The 23,441-nt window shown below is 41.8% G+C and overlaps 1 protein-coding gene across 4 annotated transcripts in view; it reads left to right on the top strand.

The window, feature by feature from the left end:
* The window catches only part of HOOK3 (hook microtubule tethering protein 3), a 95,025-nt gene that overhangs the window by 34,057 nt on the left and 37,527 nt on the right, over positions 1 to 23,441 (top strand). For all 4 annotated transcript variants that reach the window (XM_047771761.1, XM_047771760.1, XM_047771763.1 and 1 more), the window contains exons 6-10: positions 3,003 to 3,070; positions 12,279 to 12,341; positions 14,469 to 14,552; positions 18,895 to 19,058; positions 22,559 to 22,699. In XM_047771761.1, the coding sequence (XP_047627717.1) occupies positions 3,003 to 3,070; positions 12,279 to 12,341; positions 14,469 to 14,552; positions 18,895 to 19,058; positions 22,559 to 22,699 (520 nt within the window). The remainder of the gene's footprint in view (positions 1 to 3,002; positions 3,071 to 12,278; positions 12,342 to 14,468; positions 14,553 to 18,894; positions 19,059 to 22,558; positions 22,700 to 23,441) is intronic.

Genomic DNA, 23,441 nt, shown 5'->3' with positions numbered 1-23,441 from the left:
AGATTCAAGCCACGTTGAATCTCTAAGTAGATGCTTTGATTTTAAAAGGCAAATGAAAAATTATTTAATGTAGTTCATCTAATTCAGATAAGGATTTCATATGTACTTATTCTGTCAGGAGATTTATCAGCTCTTGACATGTATAGCTATTAAGAGTTGGCGAATTATTTATTACAGGGTGTGAGTAGGAAAAGACAAGGATGTTACCCATGTCCATAGTCCTGGGGGGGAAGTAGTCATAATATTTGTTGAGCTTCTCACACAGACTGAGCACCTGTGTATAACACCTATGGTGAGTTTTTTCCTGAAAAGTATATAAATGATGAAACCTTTGAACAAGATTTTTTAACATCTTACTTGTCCAGAGGGCATTCTCTGCTCTGGGGGTGTGGAGAGCTAAGAATCAAGTGGCATGAATTTCTGAGTTGCTCGGCGTTGCCAGTCACCACGCACTTAGGACACGTGGCATAAGCGGACCAAGGTAGCTGTGCGCTTGCACCTGACGCTGACTGAGGTGCTCAGCCCGTCCCCTCGTTGGCAGAGTGATCGCCCGAGGAGTCAGTGGGACATGCGTGTGCATTTGCTTTGTGATCCAAAAAGCACTGCACAGACCAGGGCTTTCTCTTGAGAGGATGTTTTTAGTTCCTCGGAACTGAGGAGTAATTACTCGGAACGCTGGAAGGGCCTCCATTTCTCTTGGCTGACTTCTCAAATTGGGGCAAATAAACAGTGGGGAATCTGAAAAGACAAAGATTAGTAGTAAAAACACACTAGTAATAATATTTACTGTCTCCCTTCTGCCTGATAACAAAACAAACCCCTCTTTACAGATTGGAAAACTGAGACTTAAGTCTTATTTGACTTGCCCAGGATTTTTTGCTCGGGGGCGGCCAGATGAGGACAAACATTGTGCCTCTTCCGCATTGTAACCTAATACTATTTGTGTTAAACTGCTGTAGTTTGGACCTAGAAGCTCAGTTTTCAGGATAAACTCCCTGACCTAGCCCACCTCATTCTCCAGCACTGCATCCTGGATCTGCACCCTGTAATCATACATACTTGGATTTTGGACTTTTAACTTTTTTTTTTTTTCACTTTTCAAAAATTGTGCATTAATGCAGCTCTCGTCATCATTTTATCATCTGGCATTTTACGGTGTTCGCGGGGAAGGGCCTTGACGTGGCAACACCGCTTCTTAACTAACGCTTCCCCTCTCACACCTGACTAACCTCCGCCTCCCGATTCCAGTCACCGCCTCCACGTCCACCAGGCTGTCCTCAGTCTCCCTCCACGATCAGCCCGCTGCCGCCTCTGCCATGTTCACAGTCTTCCATTCTGAGCCCTGCTGGGCCAGCTCCTCTGCAACCTGGGGATTCTGCGCTTGGTTCCTTGTAGCCCAGTGCTCTTAGGATGCTCCTCACTAACACAACAAAACCAACAGAAAGCTGAGCTCAGACTCAAGGGATTTTTTTTTTTTTTTTAACTAGATAACAATTTTGCTCTATTCCTACTTTTGGCCTAAGAACAGTGCCTGCAATGGAAGTATGTTGTGTATTTTGCATATATCGCCACACATTTGATTGGGTACAAGTATCCTTAGGGCAATACTTCTTTAAAAACCTGTTTTTGATTAACTAAAAGCTTTGGCATTAACAACCAGAAAGTCATAATTTAATACTGCTGTCGAAATTATTTCTTTTTTTTTTTTTAAAGTTACCTACCAAGCAAAGGATTACAGCTTGACATTCCAAACACATGAGTCTCTTTACAGAAGTTCCCTGTAACAATTTCACAGTAAGACTCCATATAATATTAGTGTGTTTAGACAATTTTTCAGCATTTTTGGGGGTGCATAGTGGGGAGAGGCTGGTTGAAGCTAAAATTTCCTAATGATTTTACTCTTTTAAATGTTTCTTATTAAAATACACTTACCAAATTGGTTGAAATCCAGCTGGCTTATTGATGTTTTTATGCCTGGATGCTCTCATCCATTGTTGAATTTGAAAACAATGAAAACTACTTCCAGGGCTTTTTTAGAAGGCAATAAAAAATTTTTTTCAACTTTGTCACTATTAATGACCAAGGAATCCTTCTCTTTTTCGGCAGTGGTGAGGGTAAGGTTGATGAGATTGATGCTTTAGCTTATTAGAGATGTGGGTCATTACTTTAAAGCCCAGGCTTATACAGTATTTAACTGTGATATCAATCTCTATCTTAAATTCATCTCAAATTTTTTGTCCTAAGCAGCTCTCAGTTTCACTTTTTTTTTTAATGACAGAAAATATTAATATAGGAGTTATACACAATTTAGTGTTTTGATGTCACATAAGAATAAAACATAGATAAACACACTTCTATATATAAAATAACCAAGAACCTACTCTATAGCATAGGGAACCATATTCAGTATCTTATAATAACCTATAAGGGGAAAGAATCTGAAAAAGAATATATATATATACACACACACATATATGTATATATACACACATATATACATACACCATATATGTGTATATATATATATATTCTGAATCACTATGCTGTACACCTGAAACTAACACAGCATTGTAAATCAACTATACTTCAATAAAAATGGAAGGAAGAACAAAGGAAAGAAAAACGTCAAAAATGTTTAACATATAGCACAGAATAATGTCACAGATTTTTAGATCTTAGGAATAGTAATAACAGGGCCCTTTCCCTTCTTGGCTTTAGGTTTTACTGTTTCATTGCTTTATGTTCCAGAGATCCTCCATTCCTGCGACTTTAGCTATAGCCTCAACTTTATAGCAGGGGGGTCGGAGGAGGCGGGGAAGCAATTATCTTAAAGAAAAATAAGTACCGTGATTTACCTATGGCACAGATTTAACCACATCAGGGATTTCCAAGGAAGAGTCAAAGCACAGGAGATGACTTCCAAGATCCATGAGGTGCTAGCCTTTACTCCATTGATTGCCTTTAACTTGAACAGTGACATTCTAGGTTGTTCTTGTTTTCAGAGTACATCCAAGCCATTATGATGATGGAGGAGTCTGTTCAGCATGTTGTCATGACAGCCATTCAGGAGGTACGTTGGACCTTTGTGCTTACTCCTTATGAGAAATTAAAGGAGCAGACACGAGTTTAAGTAATTGAAGCCGAAATTTTAAGAAGAGATTCTCCTACTTGTTTTTACACTTAGGATATAGCTTATCTCATTTTTATTTAGATGTTAAACATTTATCTTGCAGGTATAGATATTCAGTAACTATTCCTCAATTTTTTAAATGCCCTAATGAATTAGAACTAGTAGACTAATTCCTAAAGCCATTGTAATATCTATCTTAAATCACAGTCTACCTCACACTTAAGTACTGGTGCCCTATTTGGAAGGAAACAGGTCTTCAGCTCCAGCCATACCTAAAGCAATTTCTCGATGAGTATTTATTGGAATCTATAGGAGGGAAAATTTTTTTTCATCTACACTTCCAAGTTGTTAGCTGGGGGAGTTCCCATGATGACACAGTGGAAACAAATCTGACTAGGAACGATGAGGTTTCGGGTTCAATCCCTGGCCTCACTCAGTGGGTTAAGAATCTGGGGTTGCTGTGAGCTGCGGTGTAGGTTGCAGACATGGCTCAAATCCCACGTTGCTGTGGCTGTGGTGTAGGCCGCCAGCTGTAGCTCCCATTTAACCCCTAGCCTGGAAGCCTCCTTATGCCATGGGTGTGGCCCTAAAAAGCAAAAAAAAAAAAAAAAAACCAAGTTGTTGGCTGTGGCCTCTGTTAAAACAAACAAACAAAAACAGATTAACAAGAGAAAAGCATATAGGAGTTGTCTTATGGCACAGCAGGTTAAGGATCCAGTGTTGTCACTGCAGCAGCTCAGGTTGTTGCTGTGGCACGGATTCTATCCCTGACCAGGAATGTCCACATGCCAAGGGCACAACCAAAAAAACAGAGAGAGAAGCATACCAATGTATTTAATATAAGTTTTACACAACACAGGAGCCTTTATAAAGAAGCCTAAAGAAGTGTTTAAACCTGAGTGTTTCCATTGAAGATGAGGTGGGGAATAGAAAGTCTCCTGGGAAAATGTGATAGAGCCAGGAAAGGGGAGCAGCAAGTCCTATTTGTGCAGATTGCTTTCTCATCCTCTGACTCTGGAGATAAAGATACTCCTTCTGTCTGAGTAAGGGCGGGCATCTCTCACACGAGGGATCGTCTCTGGATCTACATTAGAGGAAGGCCAGAAAATCTTTCCTGCACCTGCTCTTTCTCAGATTCCTTCAGCTTGAGATACTAGACGCGCCAAGGCATCGTATGCAGGGGTAGCATGTCCTGAGCGCCATCAAATGTCAAACATTGAACTGTAACAGTGAAATAAAATGCCGGAGTTAGCACTGCGGCTCGGCGATAACGAACCTGACTAGTATCCATGAGGATTCGGGTTCCATCCCTGGCCTCGCTCAGTGGGTTAAGGATCTGGAATTGCTGTGAGTTGCTGCATAGGTCGCAGAAGTGGCTTGGATCTCTAGTTGCTGTGGCTGTAGTATAGGCTGGCAGCTGCAGCTCCAATACAACCCCTCACCTGGGGAATTCCATGTGCTTAAGAAGCAAAAATTTTTTTAAAAAAAAGAAAAAATAGATTAATAAATAGTTGATTTTAGGATGTGAGAAAATTTTAGTCATAAAAGCAAGGAAAGAAACCTTTAAGAGAACTAGAAACAGCATAAGATATAAGTATGTAACAGAAAAAAAAAGTGCAGCAGACAAATAGGAAAAATGCTAAATGCTGTTCAAGATAGTGTTTTCTTTTAAATCTGACCAACTGACTATAAATCCAGAGGTTCCCATGACATCCTCAGATTTGATGATTTGCTGGAATGACTCACAGAACTGAGTAACAATGGCGGTTTTATTATAGCAGAAGGATACAAGTCAGAACCAGCCCCCACCCCCAGTGGAGGTCTGGGAGGGTCCCAAACCAGAAGTCTCTGCTGTCCCATCCTAGCACGCATGTGACAGCATGCAGAGTGCTGCCATCCAGGGAAGCTCACTTGAGCTTTATTGGGTGTCATTATAAAGGTGTGATTGATTGGATCCTTAGGTTAAACCAAATCCAGCCCCACTCCCTCCTGCCAGAGGTTGATATCAAGTGGCTCAAAGCCCCAACCCTCTAATACATGATCGGGATTTCTGGCATCACCGGCCCCCCAACCATTTACCTTCCAGCTTAGACTGCTAGGGGCCCACCATGGATAACAAAGATGGTCGTCAGGGACATTTCAGAGATCTGGACGCTGCCTCCCAGTAACTGGGGACAGAGGTCAGCCAGAGGCTTAATTATGCGGGACCTTTCAAGAAAACAAAGCTTTTAATAGATGGACAGTTTGACAGTCAACATTGATGGCAGGAAGGTAAACTCTTTTTTGTCACAGAAGACACAAGGTCTTGAGTGTTAAAATAACAAAAAGACAATCACCCAAGCAAGATGCAAATTTACTTACTTTTTTTTTTTTTTTTTGGCTATTTCTTGGGCCGCTCCCTTGGCATATGGAGGTTCCCAGGCTAGGGGTCGAATCAGAGCCGTAGCCACCAGCCTACCACCAGCCTACACCACTGCAACAGCAACGCAGGATCCGAGCCGCGTCTGCAACCTACACCACAGCTCACGGCAACGCCAGATCATTAATCCACTGAGCAAGGGCAGGGACCGAACCCTCAACCTCATGGTTCGTAGTCGGATTCGTTAACCACTGCGCCACGACGGGAACTCCCAAATTTACTTACTGGCCGTGGGTTGGCTCTGTGGTCACCAGGGACCCAGTTTTCTTGCATCTTGTCTGCCCACCTATGGTCAGCTGTGGCTCTCGGCATCCAGCCCTCACATTCACGCTCCAGCCAGCACTTCCTCTTCGTTAACTTCCAGGAATTCTCCGTCCTGTTATCCTGCTGTTGCACACATGGCCTCACAGGGAACCTGGGAAATGAGGTCTTCACTCCAGGTAGTCATGGGCTGAGCCAGAATTTGAGGATTCTGTTACTAAGCAAAAATGAGAAAAATAATAAGGGGGCTGCTAACAGTTCTGCCTTACTCTAATTGGTCCTGTAATTCCACTTTTAAGAACTTACCCTGAGGAAATCTGAAATACAAAGAATAGTAGTGAAATGGGATCCACGGCGTCTTGGGAGCACTGGGATGCAGGTTTGATCCCCAGCCCAGCACAGTAGTTTAAGGACCTGGTGTTGCCACAGCTGAGGTCTCAATTTGCAGGCTCGGATCTGATCCCTGGCCCGGGAACTCCATATGCTGCAGGGCAGCCAAAAAAGAAAAGAAAAAAAAGATACAATAGTGATGATAATAATAATAATAGTAACACTCATCTAGCACCTATTATGTACCAGATGGTGCTGGTACTAAGCACATTGCATCTACTAACTCATTTAAAATTCAATACCGCTGTAATTTGTGCTTCTGAAATGTACACATAAAGTAAGTATATTTTACCACAATATTAAAAGTGAAAAAAAAGTCAACTACAATCCTTTGAAGTATGTACCGTTATTGTCCCCATTTTAGAAAAGAGGAACCTGAGGCCTAGACAGTGTGAATAACCTACTCAGGTTCACATGGGAAGTAGCAGCAGAGTTAGAACCTGGGTCAAATCAGAGCCCCCTCCATAATGCTGTGCTGTGTCACTGCAAGATTATCTCAGCTTTGTTTTCTGGTGCTGAAACCTCAGAAAGAACCTAACTGCCCATCCGTAGAGAATGGACAAATTATGGTGCACTAATATATTGACATACTATGTGGGCATTAAAGCATGTTTTTTGGAAAGAATATTAGGTTAAAAAGGTAGGATACAGAGCACATGAACAGTATAATCCCATTCTTGTTAAAAATTAAGCTGAGTGAAAAGAAATAAACTTTCCAAAATGGTTGGATGTTTTCTAGCCTTTTCTGATTTTCCTGTTTTTCTATAATAAAAAGTTATTGTATCTTTAATCAGGATTTTTAAAGATTAAAATCTGTGACTGGGTGATTCTCACTCTTACGAATTTATCCTGAGGAATTATTTAGAAATTCAGACCAGGATTGTGCACAACAGTGTTTACAACTCTTTTATAGTAACCATCTTAAAATAATAGAAATGTAAGAACATGGATATCCATTGGTAAGCAGGTGTTTAAATTATAGTGCTCAGGAGTTCCCATCGTGGCACAGTGGAAACAAATCCAACTAGGAACTATGAGGTTGTAGGTTTGATCCCTGACCTCGCTCAGTGGGTTAAAGATCTGGCATTGCCGTGAGCTGTGATGTAGGTTGAAGATATGGCTCAGATGTAACGTTGCTGTGGCTGTCGCTTAGGCCGGCAGCTGCAGCTCCGATTAGACCCCTGGCCTGGGAACCTCCATATGCCACAGATAAAGAAAAAGAAAAAAAAAAAATTATAGTACTCTATCCCATTGAATATGATATAGCTGATAAAAATTTGTAACCAAAACAAGGTATCTTTTGGGAATTCCCATCATGGCTCAGTGGAAACAAATCTGACTAGTATCCATGAGGGTACGGGTTTGATCCCTGGCCTCATTCAGTGGGTTAAGGATCCAGAATTGCCATGAGTGTGGGTCACATGCGTCTCGGAGCCAATGTTGCTGTGGCTGTGGCGAAGGCTGGCAGCTACAGCACTGATTTGACCCCTAATCTGGGACCTTCCATATGCCGAGGGTGGGGACCTAAAAAGGAAAAGGGGGAAAAAAGTACATACAATTAGATTTCCAGATGATATGTCTGTTATGTGCATCTTCATTTTAGTCATTTAGCAAATACTTACTGAGCACCTGGAATGCAGCAAGAATTGAGCACCTGGAATGCAGCAAGAATGGTAATAGGCCCTCAGGGCACAACTGTGGATGAGATAGACATGGTCTCTTGTCTCACAAAGTCTTAAGTCTATAGGAAATAACAGCCAAACAAGCAATTAGATACATCAAAAGCATTCAAAATGAGAAGTGCCACCTTGGGGAAATGATAGGAGTACCTCAAGGAGTATCTGACTCTTTTTGGTGGCCTTCAGGAGGCTTCTCAGAGAACAAGGCATCTAGCTGAGCACTGGAGGACAGATGAGGTGAGGCTGAGGTACACACTGTCCAGCAGCCCAGGGGGCAGGAGCAGCAAGGGGGTGCTGAGAGCCTTGGCAGACGAGTGAGGGGAGGTGCTCAGTGGGATAAGAGCTCTGAGATCAGTAGGATGCTGAGCTCTTCTGTTTAAAGAGTTAGAATTTTGGAAAGCAGCGAATGGGTTTTTAAGAAGACAGTGCATTTACATCTGTATTTGAGAAGATCCATGCAATGAGATTGGAGTGAAGGAAGAGAAGGCTAGCAAAAGGGAGAGCAGTTGAGACCATCATAATGATCCAGTGAGGAATGATGGTATCTTGAGCCAGGCCACGGCAGTCAGGGGTTGGAGGGGGGCAGGGGTGGGGAGGAGGCAGACAGACTTGAGCATTGTCAGAGCTTCCGTCAAGAGGCTTGGTGACCGATCCAGCTGGAATTGAAGGAGGCTTTGTGAGATGATAGTCTGTGTGTCTTTATTCACGTGCTATTAACTTTGATTGTTTTCTCTGATGGGGTGAAATACACATAACAAAATTTGTCATTCTCCAGGTTGTTTTTTTGTTGTTTTTTTTTTGTCTTTTTGCCATTTCTTGGGCTGCTCCAGCAGCATATGGAGGTTCCCAGGCTAGAGGTCGAATTGGAGCTGTAGCTGCCAGCCTACGCCAGAGCCACAGCAACGCAGGATCCGAGCCGCGTCTGCGACCCACACCACAGCTCACAGCAACACCGGATCATTAACCCACTGAGCAAGGCCAGGGATCGAACCCGCAACCTCATGGTTCCTAGTTGGATTCGTTAACCACTGCGCCACGACGGGAACTCCTCAAGGTTATTTTGTAGTATCAATACTTAGTTCCTTTTTTTTTTTTTTTTTGTCTTTTGTTGTTGTTGTTGCTATTTCTTGGGCCGCTCCCGCGGCATATGGAGGTTCCCAGGCTAGGGGTCGAATCGGAGCTGTAGCCACCGGCCTACGCCAGAGCCACAGCAACGCGGGATCCGAGCCGCGTCTGCAACCCACATCACAGCTCACGGCAATGCCGGATCGTTAACCCACTGAGCAAGGGCAGGGACCGAACCCGCAACCTCATGGTTCCTAGTCGGATTCGTTAACCACTGCGCCACGACGGGAACTCCTCAAGGTTATTTTGTAGTATCAATACTTAGTTCCTTTTTATGGCAGAATGATGTTGCATGGTGTGGGGGCACCACATTGTGTTTATCTTTTCATCAGTTGATGGACATTTGAGTTGTTTCCACCCTTTGGATATCATGAATAGTACTGCTGTGAATGTGAGTGTATAGGAATTTCTTTTTTTTTTGAACACCTGTTTTTAATTCTGGGGTATTTTTTTAATTTGGGGGTATATACTCAGAAATTGAATTACTGGGACCTGTGGTAATCCTGCGTTTAACTTTTTGAGGCAGTGCCAGCGTGTTTTCCACAGCTGCTGCACCATTTTACATTCCCACCAGCAATGCACTAAGGATTCTAACTTCTCCACTCCTTGTTAGCCCTTGTTACTGTTCATCTTCTTCACAAGAGCCATCCTAGTGGATGTGAAGTGTTTTCTCATTGTGGCTTATTTATATGTCTGAGGACAGATGATGCTGATTGTCTTTTCATGTGTTTATTGGCCATTTTTGATTTCTCTTCTTTGGAGACATGTGAATGGTAGTCATGTAGATTTTTAGTCTTTTAATTCTTTAAATGTTAGCTGGAAAGCGCCTCAAGAATGAGCAAGAAAGAGGTTGAGGTATGGAGAGAGGACAATAATAGTACAAGTTCTATGATAATGGTACACAGTCTAAGAGAACAGTTGAGCGTGTAAGTGGAGGGGACGGGAAGAATCACACTTGTATTAAAATAAAACTGAAGAAGGAAGGATGGCACAAATTCAGCCAATCTTGTAGATTAACGTACAGGCAGTTGGGCAATTTCTTATCTGGTGGCACAGTTTTCTGATGAAGGGTAGTGAGGAGTTGGTGAGGTTTGAGAGGTAGGAAAGGTTTGGAATAATCTCTAAAGGAAATGAGACTGCTGATTAGGGAGGTGTAGCTATACTTTGGGGACAACTTGAAAGGCTCCACTGAGATTGGAAACTGCATATTTTACATAAACATGAAATTGTGCTTTATGGTTTCAAAATATTTTTACCCATTCAGTACTTAGAAGTCAGGGTTTACAGCCAGAAGAGAGGTAGTTGGATTGGTTATGGATTGAGATTTTGCCTGGGAGAAGGTATTATTAAGGTAAGAAAACTGATTATATTGACGAAAGTCATCGAACAATAGACAATGAAGCCTAGGCAAGAAAGAGAAGGTAACTGATTAAACTATGATGAACCATGTAAGCTAAAGTACAGAGCAGGGAGATTTTCAAAAAGAAGGTGATGATGTTGGCAGGAGAAAGAGGAGTAGACTTGAGGCAGACAAAGCAAAGTGGAGAAGAAAATGAGTAGAAACCAGGGAGAAAGCAGGAGGCACAGGGCCTGGAGGCTCTGACCCACCATGGTTGGCCGAGAGAAGGCTGTGTTCAAGGCTGGGGGCCAGGGTTTTATTCACAGAGGTTACTGTGTGAGAACTAACATGTAACAGTGGGGACAGGAAAAAGACTGGGAGAAAACCCCTCCACTTCCCCACAACCCCAATCTCTGAATCAGACACTTCCTCTCTGAGTGTTTGTCACACCCCTTTTCACATGGTACTGTATATCTTTCTTTCTTTCTTTTTTTTTTTTTCTTTTTAGAGCCACACCTGCAGCATATGGAAATTCCTGGGCTAGGGGTCAAATTGGAGCTTCAGCTGCCAGCCACACAGGATCCAAGCCACATCTGTGACCTACACCACGGCTCACGGCAACACCAGATCCTCAACCCACTGAGCCAGGCCAGGGATCAAACCAGCACCCTCATGGATACTAGTTGGATACGTTTCCACTGCATCACAATGGGAGCTCCCTGTATGTGTCTTTCTTACTTGAGCTGTGCTAGGCCCATGGCACAGGGACCTTCTTAAATATTTCAGAATTATAGAGGTGATTATTCCTGGATTGTAGAATAATGGATTATTTTATCCTCTCTACATTGAGTGTTATTTTTTCAATTAGGAGAAAAATCTTTAAAACGTCTTTTAATTCATATTCTTACCTAAAAAATTGAAGCTGTATTTTTTTTTTTTTTCTTTCTGAGGTTTCCCCCCCACCCAAGTTATGCTCAGGGACTTTCACTCTTCTCACGACAGAAGTGTCCTGAGTTCTGCCGTGCTCAGATTTCAGTGCGCATACTGGGCCCTCTCCCCAGGCCCTCACCCCAGCGTCTCTCATTCAGTAAATCTGGGCGGGGCCCATACATTTGCATTTCTGCCAAGTTCCTGGGCAGTGCTGAAGTTGTTGGCTTGGGGACCTCCTGTTGAGAACCCCTGTTAGCAGGGAGAAAGGTACAGCTGAGCATAACATCTCAGTTCTTTAGAGAAGGGGCTGCAGGCTGAAAAGATAAGACTCTCAACGGTATGTCCCCCCCATTTCTAACTGTCCCTCTCCTTTGTCCTTCAGACAGAACATAAGGGGACAGTAGACAACTGGGACATTTGAATCTGCCCCTGACATTTGTCACAGTCAGAATTTTCTTCCCTTCTCCCAAACCCTCACACACCCTTTGGATCTTCTCTTTGCTACACAAGGGTGAGAGGCCGAGACCTTGGGGGGTGTGTGTGTGTGTGTGTGTGTGTGTGTGTCATCATTGAACATTAGCGCTGAATTTTGGCTGGTACTGATGTGGCCCACATTTAGTCTTCAGAAACAAATAGTTACTTACTGTTGCTTTTTTTTTTTTTTAACTGAAAACTTACTGTTTTGAAATATTTAGCCACATTTTAACTTAAAGACTTGTCTTTTCAGTGGTAAGAATAAGTAATCCTTGACTCTCATGACTAGCCCTGTGGTGAAAATACACACCAGAATCTCAACTGAGATTTTCAGTGAAGGCTCACCCTGCAGTGAAACAAAGCCCCAGACTGAAGGCTTCAGTGTATAAGAAAATGTTCCCTTTACATTAGTGTTTTCATTGTAATTTTTGTAATTCCATGGCAGCTGGGTATTTATGTTTGCTGTGTAAGTGTATATATGGAATGTCTTTTTTGGTCTCATGGTTGTAATCATTTAAACTTTCATTTCAGCTGATGAGTAAAGAGTCTCCTGTCTCTGCTGGAAATGATGCCTACGTTGACCTTGATCGCCAGGTAACAGATCTTGCATTGTTTCTAATCCATGCAGAAACTGAAGGGTAGACTGTAGCTATTGATGAAAAGACCATTGCCATTGAAATTGCTCGAAATATATTGGTATCATTCTTTATTTTTTACCTAAAAATTCAAGAATCTGAGCTACTTTACTAGTGGATATTACACTTTGTAATTTAATCTGTAATTTTAATTAACATTTTTAATTAACATTATTGTATAACCCACTTTAAATGAACTTCTTTAACTTAGTGTAATTTGTGTTTTCTAGTCATGGTTTTTCTTTTTCCATTAGTGATAGCTCTCTGTCTGCCACATTTAACACAGTAGATGCAGCCCTGAAAAATGGCATGCATTTAATCTTATGATTTATTTGTAATACAAAAGATATTTTACCAACAATCTGTTAGGAGATATTTAAATACCCAAAGGAACTGCTATATCTTCTAAGGAACTCTGCAGTGTATTCTTATGGTTTTAAATTAATTTGTAACTTTAATTATTGCTCTTTAATAGAATACTGTTACATTGTCAGTTGCTATGTTCCTTATTCTGGGACATCTGTTCCAAAGCATGAATAGAAATTGTTATGTTCTTTGTCTTCTCTCATTTCTTCCCCATGGTTTTTCAAAGTTTTGCAGGAAAATCTTTGGACATGCTGTAATTTTTAACCCAAATTGTCTTTCTCTTTTTGGTGTTTGATTTTAAACTTGCTACCTCCAATGCATTTTTGTTTGAATCTATGTTAGATGAGATTTGGCCACATGAAATGAAAAGCCAATCTAATTTTATTTTAATCCATTTTTCTTCTTTAAAATTAATTTTAATTTCAATTAATTTATTCTTACACTAACTTGTATAATAATAGGAAACAGGAATGTTTGGTATATGTTGAGAATCAGAATAATCAAAACCTTTAGTTTTAAAACTAATATACAAAATTAACACAAAGATTTGGTATGACTAAACACTTGTGTTGAAATGCACTGCTTTATATTTTAACAGTTGAACCCCTGTTCCTCTAACACATACATATTTTACCTAGGGAAAATCTGTCAATTATTACAGAATCAACATTACCAAGAAGCAAGTAGCCCAGAAAGTAGAAGAAGATAATATTAAAAAAAAAAAAAAAACTTGATAGGAGAAAAGCAAATTCAGAGTACAGAAAAGATAAGGATTGGGAGTTCTCGTTGTGGCTCAGTGAGTTAAGAACCTGACTAATATCTATGATGATGCGATTTTGATCCCTGGCCTCGCTCAGTGGGTTAAGGATCCAGCATTGCTGTGAACTGTGGTGTAGGTCATATGCAGCTCGGATCCGGTGTTGCTGTGACTGTGGTGTAAGCCAGCAGCTGCAGCTCTGATTCAACCCTTAGCCTGGGAACTTCCATGTGCCGTGGGTGAGGCCCTAAGAAGCAAAAAAAAGAGAGAGAGAGAGAAGGCTAAATATTCAAAATGTATCAAAATTAGAAGTGCCTTCTTTTGACTTGTACGGAAGGGTTCTTTGATTTCTTCCTGCCCCACAGGAGAAGAAGGGAGGTGCTCAGGAGCGGGGAGAATTAGAAATGGCAGGCCAGGAGTGTGGCTCAGTGAGTTCCAAACTCGACTAGTTAGTATCCATGAGGATGAGGGTTCAATCCTTGGCCTCACTCAGTGGGTTAAGGATCCAGCGTTGCCATGAGCTGCAGTGTAGGTGACAGACAAGGCTCGAATCCCAAGTTGCTGTGGCTGTGGTGTAGGCTGGCAGCTATAGCTCATGTTTTAATTTTTAATTTTTCTTGCACATGTGCAGTTATTAGTTGTTGCCCCTTCATATTGAAAGGCTGACTGTAGGAGTTCCCATCATGGCTCAATGGTTAACAAATCTGACTAGGAACCATGAGGTTGAGGGTTCAACTGGCCTCGCGCCGTGGTAAGGATCTGGCATTGCTTTGAGCTATGGTGTAGGTCACAGACGAGGCTCAGATCCTGCGTTGCTGTGGCTCTGGTGAAGACCGGTGGCTACAGCTCTGATTAGACCCCTAGCCTGGGAATCACCATATGCTGTGGGTATGGCCCTAGAAAAGACAAAAAAAAAAAAAAGAAAGAAAGAAAGGCTGACTGTAGCGCTTTGTCTCTACCCAGCTGAAGAAAACGTCAGAGGAACTAAATGAAGCTTTGTCAGCCAAGGAAGAAATCGCTCAAAGGTGCCATGAGTTGGATCTGCAGGTAAGAGGTCTGTCCCCACATCACCTGTTTGAAACCTGCGTTGGGCACCACCACGTGCCCTGGGTCCTACTGCGGTATGGTTTCACTGTGACACAGCTCTGAGCAGAGAGGAAAAGGAAAATAGGTCCTGGAAAAAGCATGCAGGCTGAGAGCAAAGATTGGAGTTTTCCTTCCCTCTTTCAACCCCATTAAATTCATAATGAATTAAAATGGAACTAATCCCACAAGCAGAGAAGAGAAAGAGGAGGGAGAGTAGCTCTCAGGAAGGGGAGGACGGGTAAAAGCCCTGATTTGTAGTGTTGGTCAATTTCCACAATATAACCCCTCCCACAGTGACCAATTCCAGGTGATTAAAGGTTTAACACTGAATATTTAACAAGCAGATTGGTTATATATAGCCAGCAGGAGCACACCACCACTCATTACCAACCTCTGAAGGCCAAAAGGAAGTTGGGGAAAAGTGCTGAATGGGCTAAAAGGAATAGAGAATGCAGTGGCCAAGAACAGCCAGAACGGGGAGGGACCTGCCGGGGCCAAACCCCAGAGAGCCCACACGATAGAGGTACAGTGAGTCTGTGGAGGAGGTACCACAAAGGAGAGCTCACCCCCCCCCACCCCATCACCACTGCACCTGTCACCTATAGCAGGCTTGCCATCCAGAGGTTTTCTTTTCTAAAGAAGTTAAACAGAAGCAGAGGAGATTAGACTGAGTATGGGTGTTGCAGGGTCATGCTCTTTCCATTTCGACATTTCTGGGTTCTCTGACCTACAGAAAACCAGCTTCTTGTAGATAAGCCCAGAAGTGAAGCCCACAAAGGCAAAGCTTCCAGTTACCTTTGTTGTTGACCAGTTGTTACCTGTGAGGGAAATCTGCATAACAAAAGAGCGGAATTGAGGAGTTCCCTGGTGGCTCAGCAGGTCAAGATCTGGTATTGTCACCATAGCGGCTCAAGTCACTGCTGTGGTGTATGTTCAGTCCTTGGCTTGGGAACTTCCACATGCTGGGGGCGTGGCCAAAAAAATTTTTCTGAAGAGAGAAGGATCAAGATAAACAGGAAACTGGTCCTAGAGGAGGTGGAGAAATGTGGGGTAGTAGGAGAAAGTTTTCTCTTTAACTATTTGACACCCTCAGTGAAATTGGTGAAGACATTGCATCTATAAGGGATGTGGGGGGAGAGGGTGGAGGCACAGATGAGGCATAACTGGCCATATTTTGATTCTTGTTATAGCTGGGTAACAGGGTTTGTGGTATTTTACACTAGAAGCATTTTACTTTGAAAGGCATAAAAGTTGGTCATTGCTTTGGATGCGGGAAGAAGTATAATCAGAGCACCCTTGTTGGATAATATAGTAAATAATATTTACCTAGTAAATGCTGTTCATTGCTATTCAAATTTTAAAATTCAACTATATACAAATGCTATAGTTACACTAATGAATAAATAAGGATTGAGTGTTTTTATAAGCAGGATATACATATTCCTTTTATAATATAAAATTGAAATTGGAAGTTCCCTTATGACACAGCAGGTTAAGGATCTGGTATTGCTATAGGTGTAGTGCAAGCTGCAACTGTGGCTCAGGTTCAGTCCTTAGTTCAGAAACTTCCACATGCTGTGGACGTGGCCAAAAAAAAAAAAAAAGAATTAAAATCATACACAGGGGTTGGCAGGCTCCAGCTGGCCATCTGTCTCATAAGTAAAGTCGTGATCACACAGGCACGCTCATTCCTGGGTTGTCATCTGAGGTGCTTTCCTGCTGCAGTGACAGAACTGAGGACTTGCTGCAGAGACCATGGCCCTGAGCAGTTAAGCTGTTCACTGTTTGATTCCTTGCAGAAGAGTCACCAGTCCCGGGTGCAGACAGCAGAGAGGATGGCGGGGCTGCAGAGAGGTTTGGAGCAAACGGGGGTATCACCGTAACTCTCAGGCACGCCAGTGTGGTCTCTGATGTAGGAATGTAACTGTCACTGGTTTTTAGCACTGAGACCCGTCCTGTAGAGAAGCATTGTTGCGGAAGTAAAGGAACAGGTGAGGAAGGTGGAGAAGCAGGATGGGTCGGGGCTGTGAGGGTGAGGGTCAGTGTCAGGGCCTCTCCACGAGGGTGCAGCTGTGTCACTGCTGTGGCTCAGGTTCCATCCCTGGCTTCAGAACTTCTGCATACCAGGGCATGGCCAAAAAAGAAAAATTTGTGTTGGCTTAAACATAATTGAGGAGTGGTGAGAAGTAGCCAAGATCTGTTTAAAGGCAGAGCCAGTGATATTTGCTGAAAGAGTGGACATGGGTGTGAAGATGAGACATAAAGGATGGTGACTGAGGTGTGGTAGGACACAGCATCGCTGAGATGGGCATGACTGAGAGGCCGGGGTAGGGCAGTGAGAGTCCCACCCAGACAGAGTAGATTCCAGATGCCTATTAGACATCCAAGTGGAGGTGATACCCAGTTGAGGCGTCCAGGCTGGAAATGGAAATGTGGAGGTGATACCCAGTTGAGGCGTCCAGGCTGGAAATGGAAATGTGCGAGCTGTCAGTGAGGAAATGCTGTTTAAGCCTACAAACTGAATCCATCACTGTATTTAGAAGAGAAGAGCCAAGGGGGCTCCAGTGCTGGGGGATGAAGAGGCCTTGAGGGGAAGGACAGTGACCAGGAGAGGGCGCAGAGGTTAGCTGATGCTGAGGATGGCAGGCAGTGGCCCAATGGGAACAATTTTGAGAGATAGCCCGGGGGTGCTCAGGAGGGGGCAGAATTAGAAATGGTGCAGGCCAGGAGTTCCCATTGTGGCTCAGTGAGTTATGAACCCAACTAGTATCCATGAGGATGTGTGTTCAATCCCTGGCCTCACTCAGTGGGTTAAGGATCCAGCCTTACCAAGAGCTGCAGTGTAGGTCACAGACATGGCTCAGATCTCAAGTTGCTGTGGCTATGGTATAGGCTGGCAGCTATAGTTCTGACTCAGCCCCTAGCCTGAAAACTTCCATATGCCACAGATACAGCCCTTAAAAGCAAAAAATGAATAAAAAAATAAAGTGCACAATTTCAACGTGTGTTGACATGATAAACGTATGAACCCATGACCACCATTAGTATAACAAGCCTCCTCATGACTCTGTGATCCTTCTCCAGTCGCTGGCTCTGCTTTCTATCACTGTAGATTAATTTGTATCTTCCAGAATCACCTACAAAAGGAGTCGTACGCAGTGTACTCTTTTTGCCTGGCTCCTTCCATTTGAGATTCATTCGTGTTGTCAGTATCAGTAGTTAATTCTTAGAGTTCCATGGTGGCTCAGCAGGTTAAGGATCCAGTGTTGTCACTGCTTTATCTCAGATTGCTGCTATGGTGAGGGTCCAATACCTGGCCTGGGAACTTGTGTATGCTGAGGACGCAGCCATAAAAAAAAGTTAATTATTTTTTGTGGTCAAATAGCATTCTGTTGTATAGGTATGCTGTAATTTATTTATTCATTCACCTGTTGATAAACATTTATTTTTCCGTGTTACAAATGAAGCTGCTATAAACATTTTTTCTAAGTCTCTTTGTGGACATATGCTTGTTATTTCTCTTTGGTAAGTAAATTCCTAAGAGGAAGATGGCCGGGTCATGCGGTGGTTGCATGTTTAATTTTTTTGAAAACACAAACCAGTTTTTCATAGCATTTAGAACATTCCCCATGCTCACCAGACATGAGAGGCTCCTGTTTATCTTCATCTTCACTAACTTTTGTTACAGTCAGTCAGTTTAATTTTCGGCATTCCTGCAGGAGTGTGTTGGTATAACATTGTGGTTTCAATTTGCGTTTCTTGAATACAATCATGAATATCTCTTTGTGTGCTTAGTTCAACCAGTGAAGATATATAGATAGCAGCTGTCTTCAAATATAAACTAAAGAATGAGTTCTTGGAGTTTCCGTCATGGTGCAGTGGTAACCCGACTAGGAACCAAAAGGTTGCAGGTTCAATCCCTGGCCTTGCTCAGTGGGTTAAGGATCTGGCGTTGCCGTGACCTGTGGTGTAGGTTGCAGACGCAGCTCAGATCCCACGTTGCTGTGGCTCTAGCGTAGACCAGCTGCTACAGCTCCAATTTGATCCCGGGCCTGGGAACCTCCATATGCTGCGGGAGCGGCCCTAGAAAAGGCAAAAAGACAAACAAACAAAGAACGAGTTCTTGCTCCCTGTACATGCTGTTCTGCCTGTACAATATTCCAAAATGATGTAAATGTTATAGGTGGAGGTCAATTGTACTGCTTTAAAAATAAGCTTTAATTCGTAATGGTAAGTCACAAGTGATTATGCTGGCCCCAGTGTAACTGGAGACAGTAACCACTGTCTTCCTATGTCCCAACAGGTCGCAGCGTTGCAGGAGGAGAAGAGTAGCCTGTTGGCTGAGAATCAGGTGTTAATGGAAAGACTTAATCAGTCTGATTCCATAGAAGATCCTAACAGCCCAGCGGGAAGAAGGCACCTGCAACTCCAGACTCAGTTAGAACAGCTCCAGGAAGAGACATTCAGGTAAAAAGGCCCACTCATTCAGGTCTCATTTTTTAAAGTTTGATAATGCCTTTTATTTATTATTATTATTTTTTATTTTCCCACTGTACAGCAAGGGCATCAAGTTATCTTTACATGTATACATTACAATTACATTTTTTCCCCCACCCTTTGTTCTGTTGCAACATGAGTATCTAGACATAGTTCTCAATGCTACTCAGCAGGATCTCCTTGTAAATCTATTCTAAGTTGTGTCTGATAAGCCCAAGCTCCTGATCCTTCCCACTCCCTCCCCCTCCCATCAGGCAGCCACAAGTCAAAGTTTGATAATGCGTTTTAAAGTTGAGAGTATAGGGAGTTACCATCGTGGCACAGTGGAAACATCCAACTAGTATCCATGAGAACGTGGGTTCGAGCCCTGGCCTTGCTCAATGGGTTAAGGATCCAGTGTTGCCGTGAGCTGTGGTGTAGCTTGAAAATGCATCTTGGCTCTGGTGTTGCTGTTGCTGTGACTGTCATGTAGGCTGGCAGCTGCAGCTCCAGTTATACCCATAGCCTGGGAATTTCCATATGCCATGAGTGCGGATCTAAAAAGCAAAAAACAAAGTTGAGAGTATAGTGTTAGAACTTGGTTGGGTAGCTGCAGACCCAGGGGCTGTGTACTTAGCCACTGCCCCAAAGTCCTCCCCCACAACACAAACTAACCGTACATCCTGGAGAAATTCTGGCAGCACCCACCCTCAGTAGTACCTGAGGACTGAATACCTGCCTGCAGGATAACTGTGAGAGAAAGGCAAAAGCCAAACACCTGCCCCCTTCAACCCCGCCAGGTGCTTGGAGACAGGTAAAGGCAGACTGAGAACAAAAGTCGGAGGAATTGCTGGCAAAGGAGCCAAGGGTGAGCTGGAGTGGTCGAGAGAAAGATTAAATTCACTCCAAATCTGAAATTATTTTACAACCAAAAAAGGAAATTAGATCGCCAACCGCAGGGACAGGTTTCAAAGTAATTTTATCTTCTAAAAGGGCCAGATGCCATAAAATGTACAGGCACTGAATTTGAAGAGATTGGTACTCCTTCCAGGGCACAGCTTAAAGAGACGCTGGCCAAAGGCCATGTGCGTGGTTTATAGAGACAGACTTATTTAAAGGGCAGGCTGATGTAAAGGTGCCCTGCAAGGTAGAACAGAACCACAAATTTGAAGGATGTATCCGTATAGTTAAAATATTGTTGTTTACTAGAAAATATAACCTCTTTCTTACCTGATGTAGATTTCCAGTGTTAAAACTATAGGAGAAATTAAATGTCAATTAGATTTTCTCTTTTCATTTAACTTAGTATGGTAACATATCTTGCAGCCTTTGTTTATAAACCACAATGAAATGTTTCTGGATTTTTTTGCCTTTTGCCTTTTGCCTTGACAAGAAAAAATAAAAATCTTTTCCTTAGTCTTCTCAGAAACCTTAGAAAAATAGTCTATCTGCAGTTCAGGGTGTGATCTGAGAACACTTTCAGAAAGTCTCCAAGGCCCTTTTCTACATATCTGTGCAGAATATGTACAGATAATGGATTTCCTTAAAAACCATTACAGCAGATGAATGTACAAAGAATTAAGAGAACTCAGCTGTCTTCTCTTAAACTAGATGATTCGAATCACAGAATGTAAAAAACATTCTTTTCATCAATTTTTGGTTTCAAAAATATTTATTTTTCTTAAAGAATATGTTGTCTGTATTAGCATAATGGATTTATTACTATTAAATGACTAATATCTCATTTATGAATATTCTTTAAATAATTTTGAATACAATAGTAGCAAATCCAATCCATTACTCTATTAAAATAAGCTTTATCCCAGGATTGTTACCTGTTGAATATGATTAAATCTATTATAATCACTACTAATCTGTTATAACTCCTTCAATCTGTAAGTTAAGGGAGAAAGAAAAATATGAAATAAGCTTGGTACATGAAATTTTCAGTAAAGAATAAGTGAGGAGGATGATTCACTTTGATGTACACCTGAAACTAACAACATTGTGAGTCACTTATACATCAATAAAATTTATTTTTTAAAAATAATCTTCATAGATGTGTTTTGGGTATAAGGAAAATAATAATTCTATTCAGAGGAGTACAATGGAAGAAAAAAAAGAATAAGTGAGGATGAGTATTAATCTATTATTTGACATTTTTCCTAGACATTCTAAAAATCCTGGCTTTGCCACTTACTGGGCTGTATAAAATACAGATATATATAGATATTATAGATATATCCCAGTAAGTAATATGAGGAAATTATATGATAGAAACTTCTAAGTTATACATAAATCATATTTTAATACCCCATGGAGAGAGAGAACATATTATTAGGTGTTTTTAATGGAGCATTGTAAGAATGCCATTTCTTCTTCAATTATTATGTAATTTGAACTTGATTCCATTTCACATGTTATGTTCCTCCAGAAGTGTTAAGGAACAGATGATTCCCAGAATATTTTGAGAACAAAGTACAATAAGGGAATACTTGCCATACCCATTGCTTAATTATGTTGTAAACTTTTACTAGTTAAAATAGCTTGGTACTGGTGCAGCAAAACACACCAGTGACACAAGTGAAGATCCAGAAACCAATTCAAGTATATATAAAGATACATAATATGATAAAGGTGGCATTTCCTAATCAATAAAGAAAGGTTAAATTATTTCTTGCATAGTTTGAGAACTATGTAAGTATTTTGGCAGGAAAAGTTAGATTCTTATATTACATCATATACCCAAGTGAATTCCAGGGAAGTTGAAGGCTTTAATATTAAAAGTGAAACCATATCAATACTAACAGAAAATAAAGAACTAGAAGAAAAAAAGTTTCTAATTGCACATTGGAGGTAGGAACTATAAAGTATAAGATCGTCAGTTGAATTACATAAAAATTAAGAACTTCTGTACATTAAATACTTAAATAAAATTAAAAGTGAATAACCAATGATAACTGTTTGTAACATGAGAAAGAATCTTATAAACCCAAAGGAAGGATGTATGTTAAACAAAAGAAATTAATATAAACTAGAAACAATATTCATATTTTGAGGGGAAAAGGTCTATGAATATAAATCAGGCTGGAGGTTATATTCCAAAAATGTTAACAGTAGCTATCTGTCTAGAGTAAAACATGATTTTTGTCTTACTTGCTTTTCTGTACTTCGTAAATTTTCAAAGGGAATGTATGTTAATTTCATAATCAGAAATAAAACTAAAATTATAGCTAATACATTTTGAAAAATAGTGCTTGGTATCTAACTTTCTAAATAAAGGAATGGTGATCAGATGTTATCTTTCCACAAGTCTTGGACAGTAGAATCCATTTCCAGGACAGTTAAAACTTGGAAATACAGCTGATGGTCTCAAAAGTAAGAGGCAAATTCAAGAAGAATTTTTTTCATTTTCTTTTTACTTACTTTTACTCTTTCACTATTTACTGCAGTAAATAGTGCTTTCTAGATCTATTTTGTTTTGGTTCCAGACTTGAAGCAGCCAAAGATGATTATCGAATACGCTGTGAAGAGTTAGAGAAGGAGATCGCTGAACTCCGGCAGCAGAATGATGAGCTCACCACTTTGGCAGATGATGCCCAGTCTCTCAAAGATGAAATAGATGTTCTCAGGTAAACCGTCTTCCCAAACCCTGAGCAGATCTACCCTGATGCTGAGAACTCCGAGGTCTCTGAGCACAGGAAGGTGCTGAAGATCCAGACCACCTGGGTTCATACCCCAGTGCTGCCATTTATTTAACCCCCATGTGACCATTTTCTCGTCTGTAAAATGGAAATAATACACACATCTCCCTCTGACTGACATGCAGAATTAAGCGAGTCTGTATTTGTAAACCCTTGGAGCAGTATCTGACAAATCAGTGCTGTGTGTACATGTTACACAGACCTCTGACCACCACTTCACTGTTGTGTAGCGCTGAGCTTTTCCTGTTCCTGGTCTGTTGTTTTGAGCCCTCCAGTCACATGGTCCTCCTTTTCCTTGGACACTGTCCCTCCCACCATGCTTCATTTCCTCGCTGGACTCAACTGTTGGCTCACTGGGCCCCTCACTTCTCCACCATTGTGCTTGTCTGATCTGCGCCCTGTTAGATCATTCTGGCCATTTGTATTTGACACTTTTGCTCTCTGAGTACCAAGAACCAGTAGAGAAAATCACATGGTGTGGAGTTTTGTCCTCCCGTAGACCAACCATCTTTACTCTCCGCTGGGCTCCTCCTCCTGGCCCCGGTTCTGCGGAGAGCAGAAGAGTGGAGAGCTCTGTCCAGCATTCCTTCCTTCTTCTCCCCTGACTGCCCCCACACCTCTCCCAGGCTTCAGTCTCAGGAGCTGACACTGTGAGGAGGAGGGAGGGACC

This window comes from Phacochoerus africanus, chromosome 3, assembly GCF_016906955.1.
Source record: "Phacochoerus africanus isolate WHEZ1 chromosome 3, ROS_Pafr_v1, whole genome shotgun sequence".
NCBI classification, from domain to species: domain Eukaryota; kingdom Metazoa; phylum Chordata; class Mammalia; order Artiodactyla; family Suidae; genus Phacochoerus; species Phacochoerus africanus.
The sequence above is the reverse complement of the archived record's forward strand: the minus strand, read 5'-3'. Positions and strand labels throughout refer to the sequence as shown.